The sequence below is a fragment of the Chionomys nivalis genome, chromosome 2, assembly GCF_950005125.1.
Source record: "Chionomys nivalis chromosome 2, mChiNiv1.1, whole genome shotgun sequence".
Classification (NCBI taxonomy): domain Eukaryota; kingdom Metazoa; phylum Chordata; class Mammalia; order Rodentia; family Cricetidae; genus Chionomys; species Chionomys nivalis.
The window spans coordinates 103,626,779-103,645,235 of record NC_080087.1 but is presented as its reverse complement, the minus strand read 5'-3'; the positions used below and the strand labels follow the sequence as shown (position 1 = coordinate 103,645,235).

Below are 18,457 nucleotides of genomic sequence, written 5' to 3'. Positions count from 1 at the left end.
CATGGAGGACAAGGACCCCCCAGGGAGCCTTTAGTAGGGCACCCAGAACCCCAGAGTCCCAAGTTCAGCTGGCCTCACAGATTGGCAACTCCTCATCAGAAAAATGAAAGACAAAGTTCCGGGCCCAAGCTTAGCCCATCTTGAAAACAGCAGGCTCGGTGGGGCCTGAACTGTTTTGTGGGAAGATGGGCTGCAGGGGGATTGGGAAGACCCAGTTCCCAGTTCTTGGAGGACCCAGGTCAAGCTTAGATGGAATCTGTGTTTGGAAGTCCTGGATATGTAGGGTGCACAACGGGCTCCAGGGTTGGTCTCAAGAGTCCTAGGCCCCTGACTCCTGCACTACACAAAGCTGGTCTGGGAAGCTCATTTTAGAGGGACAACCGAGAACTAAAGATTCTCCAGTGAAACTATCAGCAAGAAGAACAAGGGCCTTGGCCAAGAAGGGTCTCCACGGAGGCCTGGGAAGAATCAGCTGATGGAGTCACCACTGAGCAACCCAGGACCTGCACGTTAGCATCCCAACTCCAGGTCAAGGTATCTGCCTCCTGTCTCCCACACCCATTGATAGCTGCCTTCTGCCTCTTGTCCTAGGTCGTTCTTGCCTCAGCCCCCTCCTGCGAGCTTCTTTGGAGCCATTTTATACCTGTGTCCTAGACGAGGGTCCTATAACAAGGAAGAGGTGCCAGGACGGGCTGCTTCCTGTTTCCCCTCATGGTACCCTGGAGGTAAGTCACCGCCACGCTAAACTATAAATCCAAGTGCACTTTGAAGCATGGGTGTGGAGTTCTGACCGTCCTCAACCACTCTGTGTGCGCACAGTGAACCAGCGGCCTGGGCCTCTCTTCATGTCCCCCAGCCTGCCACCTCAAGCTGTCATGTGATACATTGTTTCTAAGCAGTCCTAGACCAAGGCAGCTCAGTAGAATCTAGTTAGGCCGCACCACGGGTATTTGGCTCTATCTCTCAGATGCCTAAGCTGCTAACTCCACTTCCCCCAAGGCAGCCTTTCTTCAGCACAAAGCAGGGCCTAGAAACTGGCTATGACTGGGGACCAGCGCCATCCTCCTGGACTTCTGCCACTCGGCCTTGCAGCCCGTGGAGCTGCTCTGGGAAGGAAGGCCAGAAGCTTCCAGAAGTAGCAGACTCAGGGTGGGGATAGGCCCACAACACTCAGCTCTGCAGCCTGAACATTACCCCCAAGTCTTGTTCCAGTCCTGAGGGTTCCAATCTAAACCTCAAGCAGTTCAGAGCCCGACATGATGTCACCCAGCCACCGGGATGTCCCACCACACAATGAAAAGTCTAAGTAAGGCTGATTCATGCCTGGGTCAGAACCCCATCCTACGACACCTTCCCCAGAACCCCCCACTTGATGTCCACCAGTGGTGGTGCCACCTTGTCCACACTAGCACTCGACTCAGCTCCTACCTTTTTGGGAGAAAACACACCCAAAGTGCCACCATCTTCCCTCATGGCCACACCCATCTCAGCCAGCAAGGCTTCCCTGGAAGACAGAGCTGCAGTCAGCTCAAGCTCAGAGGCTTCCAGGACTATCCCCACCCTGCCTGACCCACCCACCAACCAGGAGCTATCAGCAGTGCCTGGGCAGCATCCACCCGTGGGACTGGGCTCACCCACAGATCTGTTCTTCAAGGCCGCAATGGCCAGGGGCCAGTGCCACATATTAGCTGCCTGGGTCAGACAGTATAGACTTGTCCAATGGCTAGCATGCAACCTCCCCCAGGGTTTGGGTTTCCAGGGCTAGAGGCCAGGATTGCTCTCACTCCCAGGCCTGTTCTCAGCCTCCCTCTGTTCACCTCTCCATTCGGATGGCTTCTGTCCGCCGCAGCTTCTCCTCCCAGGTCTCGTTGAGCTCAGCAATGATCTTCTCTGTTTCCTGGGGTAGTGAGACAGAGCATGGTGAGATCCCAGGGAGTGTCTGCATGTATGTGGGGTGGGGCGTTCAAGGATGTAGGGGAGTCAGGAAAGGGGCTGCAGAGCCCTGGGGCTCAGACACCCAGGAGCTTCCCAGCCTGTGAAATTCTGGGGGATCCAGGTGAAGTACAACAGACTTTCCTGTGAACACACCACATAGAACAAGGACAGCAAAATAGATCAGGAGCAGAGAGGAAGCAAGTGCCCCTGGGAAACACTGGGAGCAGCTCCCAAACGTAATAGCCCCTTCTAAGGACATGGCCTCACTTCTCATCAGTGGCACTGGCCCTTGTTCCCTTCCCACTTAGTTCCTAGCCACTCCCCCACAGCTATACTTCAGTTGGGCCCCCAAGTCCCAAACAGGCCATCTATCCCACATCTCAGGAGCTTTATGCTGCTTGCTTCTTGGTCACCCTATATTACTCCTCATGCTAGCCTCTGTCCCTTGTCTCCTTGGTCCCTCAGCCCCCAGGGGCTGGGCTCTCTGTGCAGACCATCATGCATCCAGAGGGAGTATGAGGCTGGAGCTAGCCAAGTACAGTGTTGGGGAGCAGGGACCTCATCTGCCAGGAAAAACCAACAGTCTGGAAGTGGCTAAGAGCCCGAACATCCACCTCCCTTCTTGGTGAAAGCAGCTCTGCAGGACGCCAGACGGAGCTGCCAGCACCCACGGAGGCACCATAGAGGTGCTGCTGGGACAGGACACCCCCCACCTTGGTCACCACACAGTCCACTGTTCCCTGTACCAGCACCTGCTCATGCGTGAACCCTGGCCTGATATTCCACACTTGAGCTTCCCTCCCCTAGCACTCAGGGTCGGAGCCATCCAGAGAGGTTCAAGAACCTTCAAAGGTACTCACTGCCCAGCGGTTCTGTTCATTATCTGAACCTGGTTCAGCCTGGTGCCTGAAGGCACTAGCTGTTCTGGCTGCTGTGGGTGGGCTGGCCACAGCGCACCAGGCTGGCCACATGCCAAAGACTTCCATTATTATATCACGCTGCTCCTGAGAGGTGAGGCCATACCTAAGGGGTGTCCCAGAGGTCACAGGCAAGAGTCTGCTCTCACCTCTCTAAGCCTACCTTGTCCTACAGGCTGATGCCCATCACCCACCCAGGAGTGCCGTGGATCAGGTGGCCCTCACCTTCAGCCTCTCAATAGCCTCCTCACTGCCTGGAGCAAACAAGATGCGCTCGTGGAGACTGGACACAGAGGCCGCACGGCTGGACAGGGCTGAGAGCGAAGATGAGGGGCTCATGCCTACCAGGGCATTGGTCACTGTGAAGAAATTGTTAGGGGCTTGGCTTAGCTCGGCCCCGCCCCCAGTTATGGTTACTGTTCTCAAGGTCAGACATGTCTAAGGCATGAGGGGAAGGCAAGAGAGAAAGAGGGAGAGAAGAGAAAGAAACAGTTGGGGAAAGCAAGAGGCGGGGTCAGGAGAAGGCAAGAAATGGGAAGCACAGGCAAGGCAAGGCAGCCTGGCCCAGCTGCCCAGGACAAGCGCATGCAAGGTCTCCTGCTACCCACAACCCTGCCACTTGCCTGCCTGACCCACGGGCCCTCTCAACCCTTAACAGCACCCATCCCCTTCTGTACATATACCACTCCACTCTCCCTTTGACTGGGGCCTTTTTGCAGACTCTGCACCTGTGTTCGAGGCCCATGCCTGTTAGCCACCTCACAGCATCCTGCACCTGAGGCCAGGAGCTCACCTCAGCTCACTAGGTCACCTGTCCCCCCTATACCCTAAGGTTCACTGCCATCTTCTGTGCATGGACTCTACTGTGAGCCGAGCTGTATTCATCACCCCCACTGAACCCAGAATGGGCCCAAAGACTACCTGGAGAAGTTGCGAGGAGGACACTCACGAGGGAGCCCCTACTCTTCCGCCCCCCAGAATTCCACCACCCTTACAGATGGGAGGCTGGGCTGTGGCACCTGGAGGAGACGTGCCAGGCCCTTTCCAGTAGAAGCAGACACACAGCAAAGCAGCAGCCAACACAGGACAGCACGGGGTACTGGGGAAGTGAACCCCAAGGATCCAGATCTCAGGATGGAGGAGATACTGTGGGTGGGGGGCTCAGGAGCAGACAGAGGTAGGTCGGGCCTAGAGCCAGGATAGCATGGCCTCGTGGCCCCCCAAGTCCTCAGGGTCTAACATCTAACCTTTCTAGGCCCATGGGTGCTCAGAAGTCTACCCCAACCACTTTTGACTGCACTCTGCCTATTTATTGCCTCAGTTTCCCACGCAGACAGGGATGAACCAGGAACGTTCGTGGGGGAGGCAGAAGAGGGTGGTGGGACCTCCCTCCCCACCCGTGCTGCCCCGTGGCCCCCATGGCCGGGATAAAAGCAGGGGTGCAGAGCAGCAGTGGGGAATACACACATTTGGGTCCTCCGGGCACAGTGTTGGCTATGGGGAGGGCAGGCAGGGGAGGAAGAGACAGAGAAACAGAGCAGTTTGTCCCCAAGGGTCCATGTACCCATCTCACAGAGTGAATAGCATAGGGGAAAGTAGGTCTTCAATGTAGGGACATAGAACCCCTCAAAGTCCCAGCAGCTGCAGCTGGCCTGGGGGCTTCCAAGAAACATTCCCTGGCCTGGTTAGGCCAGCTCCAAACCCAAACCATGCAATCCATACAGGCCAAGGCCAGAAAACCTGGCCCTGTCCTTGCCCGCCCCAGCCTCCCACCCCAAGGCATTCTGCCCAGGAGCTGGAGGAGGGATGAGGCTTTGGGCAACTTCGACACTTCCCGACAACTGTGGCTACAGTGAACAGCACAAGAGTAGGAAGCAGCCCCAGGAGAGAGGGCATGAGGCGTCTGAGGTCCCTGCCCCACCCAGGGCAGGCTGCCACGGACACTCACTGTCGGTGATATCACCGAGACCTTGGGCGTACAGAAGGTCCCGTAGCCTGGTCACTTCATCCTTCAGTTCTCGAATCAGCTTGTTGTTAGGGTCTTCGTTGATAATGGCATTGCAGCGGATTTGCTTGGCCCGGTCTGCGTATCTGGGCAGCAAAGGGATAGAGGAGTTGGGGGATGGGGTCCACAGAGCAGACCCAGGGGTGCTCAGAACCCTGTCTGGTTGAATTCAGCTGGGGAGAAAATCCTTGACCTAGGCTGGCAGAATGAGAAATCAGCCCACCACTCTAAAGGATGGCGGTTGGGACCAGCGGCGAAGAACATCCTACTGGCGGGATAGTCGAGCCTTTCTCATCTACTTAGAAGGTTGAGGTGTCGGGGACAGAACGCACAGCATGCTGTCCTATCCTATACTGACACCCTTAGACCTGAGTCAGACATTCCAAGATAGAGAGGACCACTTTAGAACAGTGGTACCCAATGCTCAGTATGCTATCTGCCATCCCAGAAGCACCTGGGAATTTGCCACGACACAGGCTCCATTTTCCACAGAAAGTGTACACTTTATACAGGCCAGACATTCCCAACCCAGGCAATCAAGCTGCCTCTTGCACCCATGCTTCCCATCCCAAAATGCCCACCTCACCGTGGGAGATTTGGGGAGAGCTCATGGGACCTTATTTGCTAATTTAAAGTCCTCCACTCCCACAGCCAGAAGTATGGCTTTTCCAACCTGGAGCCACAGGGCTCTGGGCCCCCTTGAATTGTTTCCTGAAGTATAAATAACAGGGACAGAACAGGCCATGAACACCTTAGAGCTCCGGAATCTTACTGCTGGCCTCTGAGTTCCTAGAGAATGCGCCCCAAAGGAACACCCTTCATGGAAAGGCATGTGCTGGCCCCAGGGTCCCCCACAGAACATACCTCAGGGTGCTGAGGGTCTCATCGTAGTTGATGTCTGCAGGGCTCAGGGCTGCCACCATGGCTGTCCTTGAGTTACCTCCTGTGGGAAGACAATCCATTTGTACACAAGGTCCTCTTACTGAAGCTACCGGTGGAGATGATGAAGCCCAGAGAAGACACTGAAACACAGTCCTGTGTGACGGAGACAGTGGCAGGTCGGGGGTTCCTTGGCTGCCCCTCGGCTCTCATTAGCCATTTTCCAGTCTCCAGTCATGGGCCCCTTTTCCTTGTAGCAGAGATGAGTTGTGGAGAGTTCGTTTTTGTTTTATTTTGTTTGTTTTTGTTTTGTTGTTGTCTATTTGTTTTGAGACTGATTTCTATATTTGTGGCCAATTTTTTTTTACTCATTTCTACCATTTCCATTGGAAGTACTCTCCTCAATATGCACTTGCTCTTGCCTGCTTTACCTCAGAGAACCGTGTCTTGGGGCCACATTCCTGAGGTGTGGCTCTCCAGTGAGTCTCCTACAGAGACAGTGAGGAGAGAAAGGGTTGGGCACAGACCCCAAGAATATGAGAGGATTTGCCCTGAGGCCCTCCTCTAGGGCTAAAACTGCGGCCCTGTGAGAAAGGCCTGCTTCTGACTTAGATCCCATCCCAGTTGAAGGGACAGGTAATTGTGGCAACACCCCTGCCCTCTCACTAGAGCCCATGTGGCCCTACATGCTGTCATATACTTGGGGCTGCCATGATACGATGCTGGCCTGAGCTGGACATCAGTGTATCCAGTTGTGGGGTGCAAAGTCATGTAGCCAAGGGAGCCAGGGAGTCCCACCTAAGATCTAGTTTATCACTCTGGGGTGGCAGTGTCTTCAGCTACAAAGGCATCCAGAGAGGACCCTGAAGTCAGTTTGGAAAGGATGGGTTCTATGCTGTACATCCATCAGCCTTTGTCTATCGTCTCTCCCCACTTGTAGAATTCAGGTCCCTCGAATATCAGTCCCTTGAATTCTAGCAGGACAGCAGTGCTCCCAGAACCAAGGGCTAGGTCCCTGTTACAGACAAAACTAAAAATTCAGAGAAGGGTGGGAACTTGTTCAGGTGTCAAAATAAGTTCACCATAAATAAAAGTTCAGGTGTCATAAATAAAGTAGACACCAGGGCATGTGTTCTGTGGGTCCCAAGGGCCATGATGGCCCCTCCAACTTGCTTTGGTTCACCCACCTTTGCCCCAGACCTTAAGGGCTGTACTATGAACCAACTGGCCCTTCCAAGCTTACTTCGGACTTGCCCAGAAAAGGCAAGAGACTGTGTTGTGGCTGGACAATGAGATGGTTTCTTCCTCACACGGAGATGGGCATAGCATGGAGTGGAAGTCCAGGTGACCAAGGATTTGGTGCATGCTCACCCAGGTTTTCCCGGAGAAGCCAGGTCAATACGGAGTCTCGGTAAGGGATGAAGTCTGTCTTCTTTTTTTTCTTGTTCTGTGGGGACATTCAAGGTCAAGTCTGTGTCTACTGGAAGGGAAGGCAAGGGAAGGGGAGGGGAGGGGAGGGGAAGGGAAGGGAACAGAAGTGGGGAAGGAGGCAAGGACCATGTTCTCAGTGCCTCCCTAAACTTCACCTGAATCCTGGGGTGCCACCTCCAGGCAACTCCAATCTGGGCTGAGATCAAGGCCAAGCTAGCACATTCTTCCGGCTCCTCCCTCGCTCTGGTCCACTCACTGGACTCGAGGCCAGGAATGATGACATCACTGGCCACTGTGTCTCCCCCTACTCTGCCAGGACAGAGCCCCTTCCAGCAGAGGGGAAAGACTTCCCCACAATGAGGCACTTCCAATATCCACACAGTCTGTTCCTGACAGAACACCCTCCTGTCCTTCAGAAGCCAACTCTGAGCCCCTCCTCTAATAACTTACTCTCCTGGGCCTCCCTGTGCGTGGGCACCCTCCATACTCTTGCCCCTGGCTTCTCATGGACACTCTGCCAGGGACCTAACAGTGTTGTAAATTACAGATACATAGTTACTGCCCAATGTCTACTAGTTCATGGTGCATTTGTTTGCAAATCGGTAATTGAGCACCTGTTGTGGCCCGCAGACACAGCCCCTGTCCCCTGAGCCGTCATCTCTCCCCACTCAGGATTCAGGCAGCAAGGAGAAGGTTAATATTAGTCCCTGGAAACCTAGCAGGTCAGCTCTAAGGGAGGCAATGGGTACCATCACAAGGGCTGTTCCGTTTCCTCGGATGCAGGCACAGTTCATCGTTATTCCTAGGATGAATCCTAGGACAAGCTCCACTACCTCACAACCGAATACATTTTGGATGTCCTTACACCACACCATCAAAGTGGGCTTCAGAACCATTGCCCCAACTTCTCTATGAGCAGCCTGTAACAGTGCCACGCCCCCCCGCACCCACCCCCAAAGCTTGTCCATGCGAGGCACTTCTGGAAACTCAGTACAAGAAAAAAATATTTCTGGTTTGGTTTTCTAATCTAGTCCCTGAGGTTGAATTCTCTGTCATATATTGTATTTTTTTGTTCCCATAACTGACATTTGTCACTTCAGCCAAGAAGCCCGACAGTAACCCATTATTCTACTGTTTTTATTCCATCCCCTGGGAGCCAGTCCCACTGTCCAGTCTTCTCTGCCACTTCCCAGAATAACTTCCTGCTCTCTCTGCTCTCTCTGCTCTCTCTGCTCTCCCTCCCTCCCTCCCTCCCTCCCTCCCTCCCTCCCTCCCTCCCTCCCTCTCTCCTCTCTCCTCTCTCTCTCTCTCTCTCTCCCTCCCTCCCTCTCTCCCTCCCTCCCTCCTCTCTCTCTCTCTCTCCCTCCCTCTCTCTCTCTCTCCCTCCTCTCTGCTATCTCAAGCCTGAACCACGCCCACACTGACTTTCTATTCTCCCGACCTACCACCTCACTCGTAATCTACGTTCTCGCCTGAGCACGGACAGCCCTGATTAATCTGACTTAGTACTGCTGAAAATCCACCCACTGCTTTCTACTAAATCATAGCCCGATTCTGACGGTGGACTCAAGACCTCACACCCAACCTCAGGCCCGTGGCCCTTCCTCTTCATCGACAGCTGCTTCCTTTCCAGGTTCTGTTCCTCAGCCAGCAGCTTCAAAGCTCACTCCATTCCTAGAAGTTTTTAATCAAGGTCCCTCACACACCTACACTGTCCCCACAAGGTCCTCTGCAGCCTCACTGGCCCTCACTCGGTCTCTCCCAGTTAAACACTGCATTCCTCAAGATGGTCCTCACAGCAGTGCACACAGATCCTCGAAGTTCCACACCAGTCCATCCATGGTTCCTTACATCGTTCTCGGTTCTCTCAGTCACTCGAGGTTCATTACATGTTTTCCCTGAAAAAGTTTCATACTGTCCCTCAAACTTCTCACAGAACCCATTGCATAAATATCCATTTTCAGTTTCCTCATGTAGTCTTCACAGTGTTCATGAGTTACACACACACACCTCACACACACTCTCACAATCACACACACACAAACACAATCACACACAGTCACATACACACCTCATAAACACACTCACACACACTTTATTCACATACCTCACACACTCCACAGACGCACACACTCACACATACTCACATATAGTCCCAATCACACACAGTCATACACATTCATACACACTCGCATACCTCACACACACACACTCACACCTCACACTCCCTCACTCACACACACACACACCCCTCACACACTGACTCACACAGACACACATACTCACACACTCTCTCACACCTCACACTCACACACACACCTCACACACGCACTCACACAGACACACATACACACACACTGTCACTCACACACACTCACATACAGTCACAATCACGCACAGTCACACACATTTATAGACACTCGCACACCTCACACACACACTCACATACACACTCACACCTCTCACACTGTTCAGCTCCTCTTAACTCATCAGTTTCTCCACAGCTCCTCACATCTCTTCAGACACAGGCACACGGGTCCTTTAGACACGGTTCCTCACACAGGTTCCCTGCACAGACCCGCACAGTTCCGTGACCTATTTCCACCCCGCTCCTATCATTCATCCAGTTGTCTACAGAATTAAATTCCCCACAATTCTTCACACAAATCCTCAAAAGTCCTGGACATGCTTCCTCATGCAGCTTCCTAGCTCCTCACAATGCTCACCTCTTGGGTCCTCACAGACTACAGCATGATTATAAATACTGTCAACTTGGAAAAGAAACCCAGAATTGTCTAGGAGACAAGTGTGTGTGTGGCTGTGATAGAGTTCCTAGCTGATTTCACCTAAGTGTGAAGACCCAATGTGACCCCGTTCCTTTCACGGGGTTGAAGTGGTCCTGGGCTGAATAGCGAGGACAGAGCTGAGCTGCGGCGTTCATGGCTGTCTGCCCCCTGAATTTCTGTCATGCCTTCCCCACCATAGTGGACAGTATCCTCAAACTGTGAGCCAAATAAACCCTTCCTTTCTCTGTTTAAAAACATCAGCTGGGCAGTGGTGGTGCACACCTTTAGTCCCAGCACCTGGGAGGCAGAGGCAGGTGGATCTCTGTGAGTTCGAGGCCAGCCTGGTCTACAAAGTGAGTTCCAGGACAGCCAGGGTTACAGAGAGAAACCCTGTCTCAAAAAACCAAATATATATACACACCATTTTTTTATTATTTATTTAGGTGTGCACGCACAGGAGTGTCGCTGTATACATGTGGCAGTCAAAGGACAACTTGGGGAGTTGGCTCTCCTTCACCAACAGGTCCAGGGCTCAGGCTCATGTGGTCACGTTTGGTGGCAAGCGCCTCGACGCACTGAGCCATCTTGCGAGTCCCCTACTGAGCCATCTTGCGAGTCCCCTTCCCTTTTCAAGTTGCGGCTGGAGATCTTGTCACCGCAGGGAGAGTCAACACACACACACTTCCCTTCAGTTTCTTAGAAACTCTTACTCGGTTTCAAAACTGCTCATACACTCCGCACAGTTCCACAAATTCCACGTTCTGACGACTCCTCCCATAATTTCCACGGAGCTCCCCACAAAGCCACCACTTCATCTCATATTCCCGTAAGGCCTCTCATGCCCCACAGTTTCTCAAAATTCATGTCAGTCTCGGCCAGAACCTGAGTTCCCTAGGCCTTCCCCCAAGGTTTCTCATGGCTCCTCACAGTGTTTGTTCCATGTACCTCCACCCCATGGTAAGGATTGCTCACGTGGTTCCTCACAGACTTCCTTACAGCCTATCACACAGAGTTCCACAGTGGCCGACACATGTCCCTGCTCACACCATCCCACACCTTTCCACGTCCTTCCTCACAGAATTCCACACGCTTTTCACCGTCTCTCTCTCTCTCTCCTGTTGCCTCACTGTCTCCCACAGTTCCCTACTCCTACCAACCTTCTATGGCCTCAGCACTCACACCAGTGCCTCCCACTGTATGCCAGACCCACTTGGCTCCTCGCCAGTTCTCAGATCTTCTGCCTGAGGCTGTGTCTCTCTAAAAAACCTTCTATCCATTCAGATTAAAGATTTCACTTTGGGGCCACCATTGAAAACTTGCCCCCCCTCCGCCACACTGTGTAGAATGTATTCCAATTTGCAATTACATTTTCATGTTCCTATTTGTTGTGCCTGGCCCCAACTCTGGGGCCATTTGGGTTGTTCATCCTAAGACCCAGCTGTTAGCACCATCCCCAGCTCAGAAGCACACCGTGCTTCCTCATTAAGTGAATGAATGAGGTGTTGAGTTTACTGCTGAGACTTGCACAGTAGGGAGCCGGGGCCAAGGACTTCTGACCCTTCTCCCTTGAAGTTGAAGCACTCAGCTTACCTTGTTGGGTCCAGAGTCCTGAAAAACAAAGAACAGAAAGAGTCTGAGAACCTGGAGCAAGGCTAGGGTCCAAGGGTACAGCGGACAGAGAGGACAGGCTGGCTGCAGAGGGACAAATGGCAGACGGGAGCCCAAGTACATGCCAGGTATCTGTCATTCACTGCCCAGCACAGCTGGCCACCTTGAACTGGTCATAAGAGTGTGACTTCTCAGGCGGTTGTCACACAGCAATCTTTGTATATGCTTAATAATTTCAGAATAAGATACAGTCTCCAGAATCTTCCCTGGATGTTTTTTTCTGGGGGAGGGGGGGAGGTAGACAATGCACTGTCCTCTAAAGACATCTAGCTCTTCATCTCCAAGGACTGTGGGCTCCCTCTAGAGGATGGTTTTACCAGACCTGCAATGGTCGGACCTAAGGACTGCACTACCCGTTCACAAGGATATCAGCCGAACAAGCTCACAGTTGACATGTGGTAACCCTCAGAAAGGTGCAATAAACGAGGCCCACCATCCCTTTTTTACAAGTAAGAAAACCGAGGTTCAGGGGAGTAATTCTAGATTGTTATTTCGTTTCCAGCTTTGCGGCGCTCTCCCCATCTCTGAGTTTTCCATTGAGCCCCAGCTACCTCTCTAAAGATAGATCCTGGAACATGCGTGAAAGACACCCAGCTTTTCCTCAGGGACAGGTGAGGGTCACTCCTCTGTAGCCCACCCCACCAACTTAGCTCCAGAAGCCTGGAGCCCACTCACCATTTCAGCTAGGGCAGAGATGACCTTCCCCAGGGTGGTCAAAGATTTGTTGATGTTGGCTCCCTCCTATGTGTGGAGAAGGTGATCAGGATGTCAGTTGGCACCTGGAGCCTCTTGATCTAGCATGGTCCTCCTCTGGGGCCTGGTCTGTGGGGTATGGGGCTGAGACCCTGAAGCTGATCTCTGAGGTCACTAGGGACAGAGGATGCTGGGGCAGGAAGCTAGCTGGTCAGAGTTCCAGGGTTCTTGCTCAGCCCCCATCAGGACCTTAGATAACCTCTCACACATCTGAACCCACACAGAACAACTTACAGGGACCCTTCCCAGTCAACAGATCATGGGCATGGGCCAAAGGCAGATGCTCAGGAAACTAAAAATGCTCCTTCCTGACACGCAAGATTGTTTTCAGAGTGGGTGTGCCCTCAGGACACAGGCTAGGCAGCTCAGTCCACGGCTGCCCCACAGCCTGTCTCCCTGGGGCGGGAAGCAGAAAGCTCTGGAAATGAAGCCCAGTGGCGGACACTAGGAGCTTACTCTCCGACTGGTGTCTGTTCTTGTTCACTGGAGCCGGAGTGCCAAGACTGATGTTCTGTCTACTGAAGACCAAAGGCTCGGGCCCATGTACCCCACCATCGCTGTTCAGGCTTGCCTTTGGAGGTGGCCCAACCTTGCTCCATCCCCAAACAGACCCCCCGTCCAGTCCACCCTGGGGCAGCAAATGCTTGGACACTGGACCTCTGAGCAGATTTACCGCTTTCTCTGGTCCTGATACCCTGGCCCTACCTTGAGTCGTGTGCCCTTGGCTCCGGTGGAATCAGCTCGTTCACTGCCAGCCAGGTCCACCAGGCTGATTTTGCTCACCTGAAATGGCAGATGCATCAAATGCAATCTCCTGCTGCAAGTCCCTGATTTGAGACTGTTGCAGGGGCATCGTGTCCCTCTGGGGATAGTCTCACGAGCTACTTGAGGAGCTATGGCCACACTCCTTCCCTGAGGTCCCCCCAGTTTCCTTCTGCACACCCATTCACAGCTTTTTTTTTTTTGACGTTCTATCCCAGCGAGGTACCACACCACCCCTTCAGAGGCTGCACACACCTCCCCCAGTCCTGCCTTCTTGGGCTGGGCATACTGTACAGCAACACAGGAGGCAGACGCAGGGCATGTCACCCATTTCCACAGATGTCTCTAATCATCTGTGATGGATTTTGAACCCGGGTCCACAAAAGGCCATGGCTGTCGCTTAGCTGCCTCATAGAGCACTGGCCAGGCTCCCTGCAGGGAAGCAGTCAATCACATGACCCCAGGAAGGCACAGCCTCTTCTGGATAGATAGTAGATATAAGAGGGACCCTCTCAGAGAAACCCCGGCGGTAAAACCTTGTCTTCTCCAGTGACCTCAGCCTTCCTCAGCCTTTCTGAGCCTCTTACTATGTCATGGGACGCAGCTGGGAGCATGGCACCAGGCCCAGGTGACCCCAGAACTATCAGGGACCCACAGAGACCTTAAAGGACACTTAGCTCCTCTACAGAGCTCTTTCCTGAGGCGTCTGAGAGAACGTTTGAACAGGAAGACCTTCTGGCAAAAGGATGGCAAGAGGCCCGGAATGACTCTGCTACCCTCCCAGAAGCCCACAGGTTGGATAACTAAGACATAGACCACAGGAAACAATACTCAGACAATGGTCCAGACCCTCTGAAAAGGCCAAGGTGTGGCTTGGAGGAGGGGCATCTGGAGCCGGAACTGCGGGGACTGTGCTCCCTCAGCACGGGCACTCTGCCTAAGAAGACACTGCTCACCACACGTCCTGTTCCCGGTTGGGACCCCATCGCTCCAGGAGGAGTGGGAGACCCTGCCCTACCAGCCAGTATCAAAGGCCCGCAAATACCACTAAACCCTCCACCCTAGCCCTGTGGCAGCTACCACCCAAGCTGGAACCTGCCCGCCCAGACTACTCCACCCGCTTGCTCACTTTCTCCGTGGTAATGTCTGTCTCAGCGTCGTGGCGCTTCTGGGTGAAGATGATGTTGAAGACAGCGTGAGAACGGCTGCTGGTCTCGTTCATGTTTGTTGCCGCCACAGTCCTGGGAGCAGGAAGTGGAGTGAGGTTATCTGTCCCTTACCCAGGGGTCAGACGTGAGACTTAGGTAGCAATATGCTCATCTAGGTCAACGGGACTCAAATTCTGCGGCCTGGCTGAGACCACACTGCCTGCCAAGACTCAAGCCCAGTTCCCGCTTGCTGGAGGTGCTCAGACCTCAAATGGTGTCTCATATGTGGGGGGCGGGTGGCTACAGAGTCTCTGGTGCTTCCTGTTACTGAGGCTCAATATCATCCAACTGGACAGAAGTCCTCACAGGTTTAATGTGGGAAAGCCTCTTGGAAGGGACCAATACCCACCACTCATCTATCTCATGCCACTGCAGGCACTCTGGGGGTCCTAGGAGCGTATCATGTCCTCAGTAGCCATACCCCACAGAAGGTAATATAGGCCAACTATGTGGCCGTCAGGAAAAATCCCAAAGCTGCCTGGGACTGGTGGGGGTTGGTTCCAACACTGCCCCAACCTGCCAAGCACCTCACAGAATCTCCCAAGATGGAATTCACTGCAATGGCTCAGAACCTGGCATGCGAGGGTCACGGTGTCCCTTACATGCACTGAGCAACTTTATGTACAACCCTGAGGGTCTGTCGGGGTAGTTCAGGACACACACACATATACACTACCTCAGGAACTGATGGCAATCACCTGAGCAACCTGAGGCAATCAATGTATGCAGAAGAACCATCATGACAACCAGTGTCCCAAGCTAAAGGGGGTGGATTGCTTATGGCCACCATGATGAACCACACAGTTTCTAGGCTTAGGCCTGACAAAACAGTTACCCTTGGGCAAGACTGGAGCTCTTGGTATTGCTATCAGAGCCTAGTTACTGGAGGTGGCAGAGTCACACAGCCCATTTGCTCAGCCCATGAACAGCCCTCATCAGGTGGGAGCCAAGGCACCTCTCAGGCTGAAACAGGTCCTCAGTGACCTGGCACACGAAGCCCATGCTGCCCTAGGAGTCACCACACAGACCTATCAGGAGGTAAAATCAATAGTGCCCCAAGGACCAGGTCAGAGGTGAGAGTGTGGCTAAAGTCATCCCACATACCTAGCCTTGTTCCCTGAGTCCATGAGGTCCTGGATATCATTGTAGGAGGTGACAGCCAGTTTGGAGAGGTCTTCCACATAGGGCCCCAGCAAAGGGTGCTCTCTCACACGAAGGTTCCCTTTGTTTTTGGGGTTCAGGAGGTCACGGACCCGCTCACAGTAAATCTCCATGTAGCTGACCTGCAGAGCAATACCATCAAGACCCCAAGTGAAGCCAGGCTGTTAGGACCCCAAGTAACGCTAGGCTGCAACATCAAGACCCCAAGTGAGGCTAGGCTGCACCATCAGGACCCCAAGTGAGGCTAGGCTGCACCATCAGGACCCCAAGTGAGGCTAGGCTGCACCATCAGGACCCCAAGTGAGGCTAGGATGCACCATCAGGACCCCAAGTGAGGCAAGCTTCACCATCAGAACCCTGTGGCAGGGCAGAGAGTTGATCCCTAGGAAGGGAACACAGGGCGTCCAGCCTGTGGCCTCTATGAGAATGTGAATGTCATCCCACCTCTAGCTGTCCAGTCCTCCCTCCATGTAACTGACCAACAGGACCAAGCTATGCCATCAGAGACTCCAAGGCAGGACAGTGGTTGCCTGCCGACTGGGCAGGGCACACATGGGTACTCGACCAGGGTCAGCCTACTTCCCCTGCCCTGCCCTCTCCCACTCAGAGCCATCTTGAGACTAATGACATGGCGCAAGCCCCTGTGGTCACCCTGGGGGCACCTCAGCTTCAAGAATGGAGCCACAATATAGCTCAGGCTCTGTGGTGTCTGCCCCTACATTGGACAGAATAAGCAGCTGTGTAATAAACACCTGCCAGGGGCCAACTTCCCATCACCCCTCCTGAGCGCTGAGAGTCTCCAAGTCCCGTGTGGGCATGCTGACACAGTCAGTGTGGATAAGTGACAGGAATAGAGATATTCATTTTAAGTCAGAAAAGCATCACCAACCACACCTAGAACTGCCCAGATCTACACTCAGAAACAGGCAGCAGGCAGGAAGTCCTACCTCCACTGAGTAGGACATATTGTCATTGGTCGTGTCATTGATTCGAGAGAAGAGGTCTTCGCAGAGCTGCAAGGATGGAGAGAAACACGTTAGTGATGGGGGCTGGTGGCTCGGAGCCCCGCCCCTCACAGTGCTGTGGGCAGCTTGTACCCAGGCAGGGTGCTGCTTTGCCTGACCCCTCTGCTTCCTCCAAGATGCTCATTCCAGTGTAAAGACCTGAATCCAAACACCCCACCTTCTAACTCTAATGTCCCCCTGGTTAGTATCTGACCCTTTCCTCGATCATCTGTCACCCCGTCCTCATCTGCACAGAGGCTGGGTTCACTGTTCCTCAGCTGACCCAGCATCCCTCCTTCTCTGAGAAGGACAAGTATGGACCCAGCTCGGATCCAGAGACCTCTTTCTGGGAGGAGAGAAGTGTTGGGAGATATCAGACTTATAGTGGCTTCTGAGGAGTCGTCTATAAACATGTGGTCACCTCTTGTATTGGCCACCTGACATCTACCCCTGGTCCTCAGAACACCCACATAGAACATCTCCCCAGCTAGTGTCTTATCTTGTGGCTACGCCCCCACTGGGAACTGTCAAAGGCTGACCCCCTTCTTGCAGCCCATCCCAGGCCCTACTCCTTCCTCCTCTTAGGTTACCTCCCACTAGCCTTTCTAGACCCCAACCATACCTGTGGGATGATGCCTTGTTGGTCCTTCTCTTGCTTGCCCATCATGGTGTAGGACTTGCCAGCCCCTGTCTGCCCATAGGCAAAGATGCAAACATTGTAGCCTTCGAAGGCATGCTGTAGCATCTCTTCCCCGATGTCTCTGTACACCTGCTTCTGAGAGGCATAGTTGATGTCCTCGGGCTGCAGAGAGAAGAGGCGTGGCTGTAAGAGATTGTTCCTGAGTGGTCGGAGCCCACATGGGGTTAGAACCTTAGGGTGAAGGGCTATGCATCCTGTTCCTGACTGGGAGACAGAGGGTGCCTGGGCAGTGGAGGGGAGCAGGGCAAAGAGATCACAGCAGAGTATAGCGTGTGCAAAGACCCAGAGATAAGAGATCAACCCAGCCGGTTCCTGACCGTGGTGGGTTAGGGGCTGAAAGAAGTCAGGGCTCAAGGGCTCAGGGACCATGTAGGCTAGAGATTATTCTGAGGGCAGAGGGTTCCTCAGGCAGAGAAAGCATGGCCAAGCCAAGGGGCAGAACTGTGTAGGAGGACTGGATGGGGAGGTAGCACTGAAGAACTCCGGGGCTACATCCAGAGATCCAGAGGCCAAGGAGGTTGAGGGCATAGACTGCATGCTTCTAAAGAAGCCAGAAAGAGGTGGACTGTGAACAGGGCTTGATGTGGACGGGATGCTGGGGCTGGGGAGGGCTGAGTCTAGAGTCCTCAAGTCTCCTTCGCTTTCAGGAGGCTGGAGCTCCCAGGCCAGGCTCAGCTTTGGGATTTCTGAGTTTGGAATGTTTGGGAAAGGGGAGAAGACATAAGGAAATGGTCACAACTGTGATGCTGGGACTGTAAACAAGAGGATCTTGTCCTTAGAGGTTGGTGACCAGCTCAGGGTGACCCTCCAGGTGAATAGGGTAGCTTCTTCATTCCATTTTATAGGAGAACACACAGCTTAGGGAGGTCTCGGGACTCCGGAGGGTCACACTCCAGTCAGGGCTGGGCCAGTATTCACAACACCAGCCTGCCTTTCCCCAGATGCAGCTCACCGAGGTATGTGACCAGTACGAGTAATCAAAGCTGAAGCTCTTGGGTGTCTCCTTGGGCTGTTTGGGGTTGACAATCGCTGCAAGGGACACAGATAATGAGGCTGGTTAATTCTATGCAATAGAATCCCAACCATCCAGACGGTATCTTAAAGTAGAAGCCTAATCCTCAGAGAATCCCAGGCAAGCCAGACCAACCCCCAAACTAGATGGGACAAGAGACCCACTTACAAACACACAGGGGTCTCTGCCCTTCTCTCTGGAGTAGACTCATGGGTGTCAGAGAGCATCACCAGGCC

General features: G+C 53.4%; 1 protein-coding gene across 13 annotated transcripts in view; it reads right to left on the bottom strand.

Annotated features, from left to right (window-relative positions):
• Positions 1-18,457, bottom strand: part of Kif1a (kinesin family member 1A) — an 86,435-nt gene that overhangs the window by 44,640 nt on the left and 23,338 nt on the right. For 7 of the 13 annotated variants that reach the window (XM_057761966.1, XM_057761967.1, XM_057761969.1 and 4 more), the window contains exons 3-17: positions 18,162-18,238; positions 17,132-17,311; positions 16,453-16,518; positions 15,449-15,627; positions 14,266-14,377; positions 13,080-13,157; positions 12,297-12,362; positions 11,544-11,561; positions 7,108-7,183; positions 5,722-5,800; positions 4,801-4,943; positions 4,320-4,346; positions 3,078-3,211; positions 1,818-1,897; positions 1,429-1,504 (exon numbers count right to left, since the gene is read on the bottom strand). In XM_057761966.1, coding sequence (XP_057617949.1) covers positions 1,429-1,504; positions 1,818-1,897; positions 3,078-3,211; positions 4,320-4,346; positions 4,801-4,943; positions 5,722-5,800; positions 7,108-7,183; positions 11,544-11,561; positions 12,297-12,362; positions 13,080-13,157; positions 14,266-14,377; positions 15,449-15,627; positions 16,453-16,518; positions 17,132-17,311; positions 18,162-18,238 — 1,391 coding nt within the window. The remainder of the gene's footprint in view (positions 1-1,428; positions 1,505-1,817; positions 1,898-3,077; positions 3,212-4,319; positions 4,347-4,800; positions 4,944-5,721; positions 5,801-7,107; positions 7,184-11,543; positions 11,562-12,296; positions 12,363-13,079; positions 13,158-14,265; positions 14,378-15,448; positions 15,628-16,452; positions 16,519-17,131; positions 17,312-18,161; positions 18,239-18,457) is intronic. The other 6 variants (XM_057761970.1, XM_057761972.1, XM_057761971.1 and 3 more) reach the window with 1 other exon arrangement.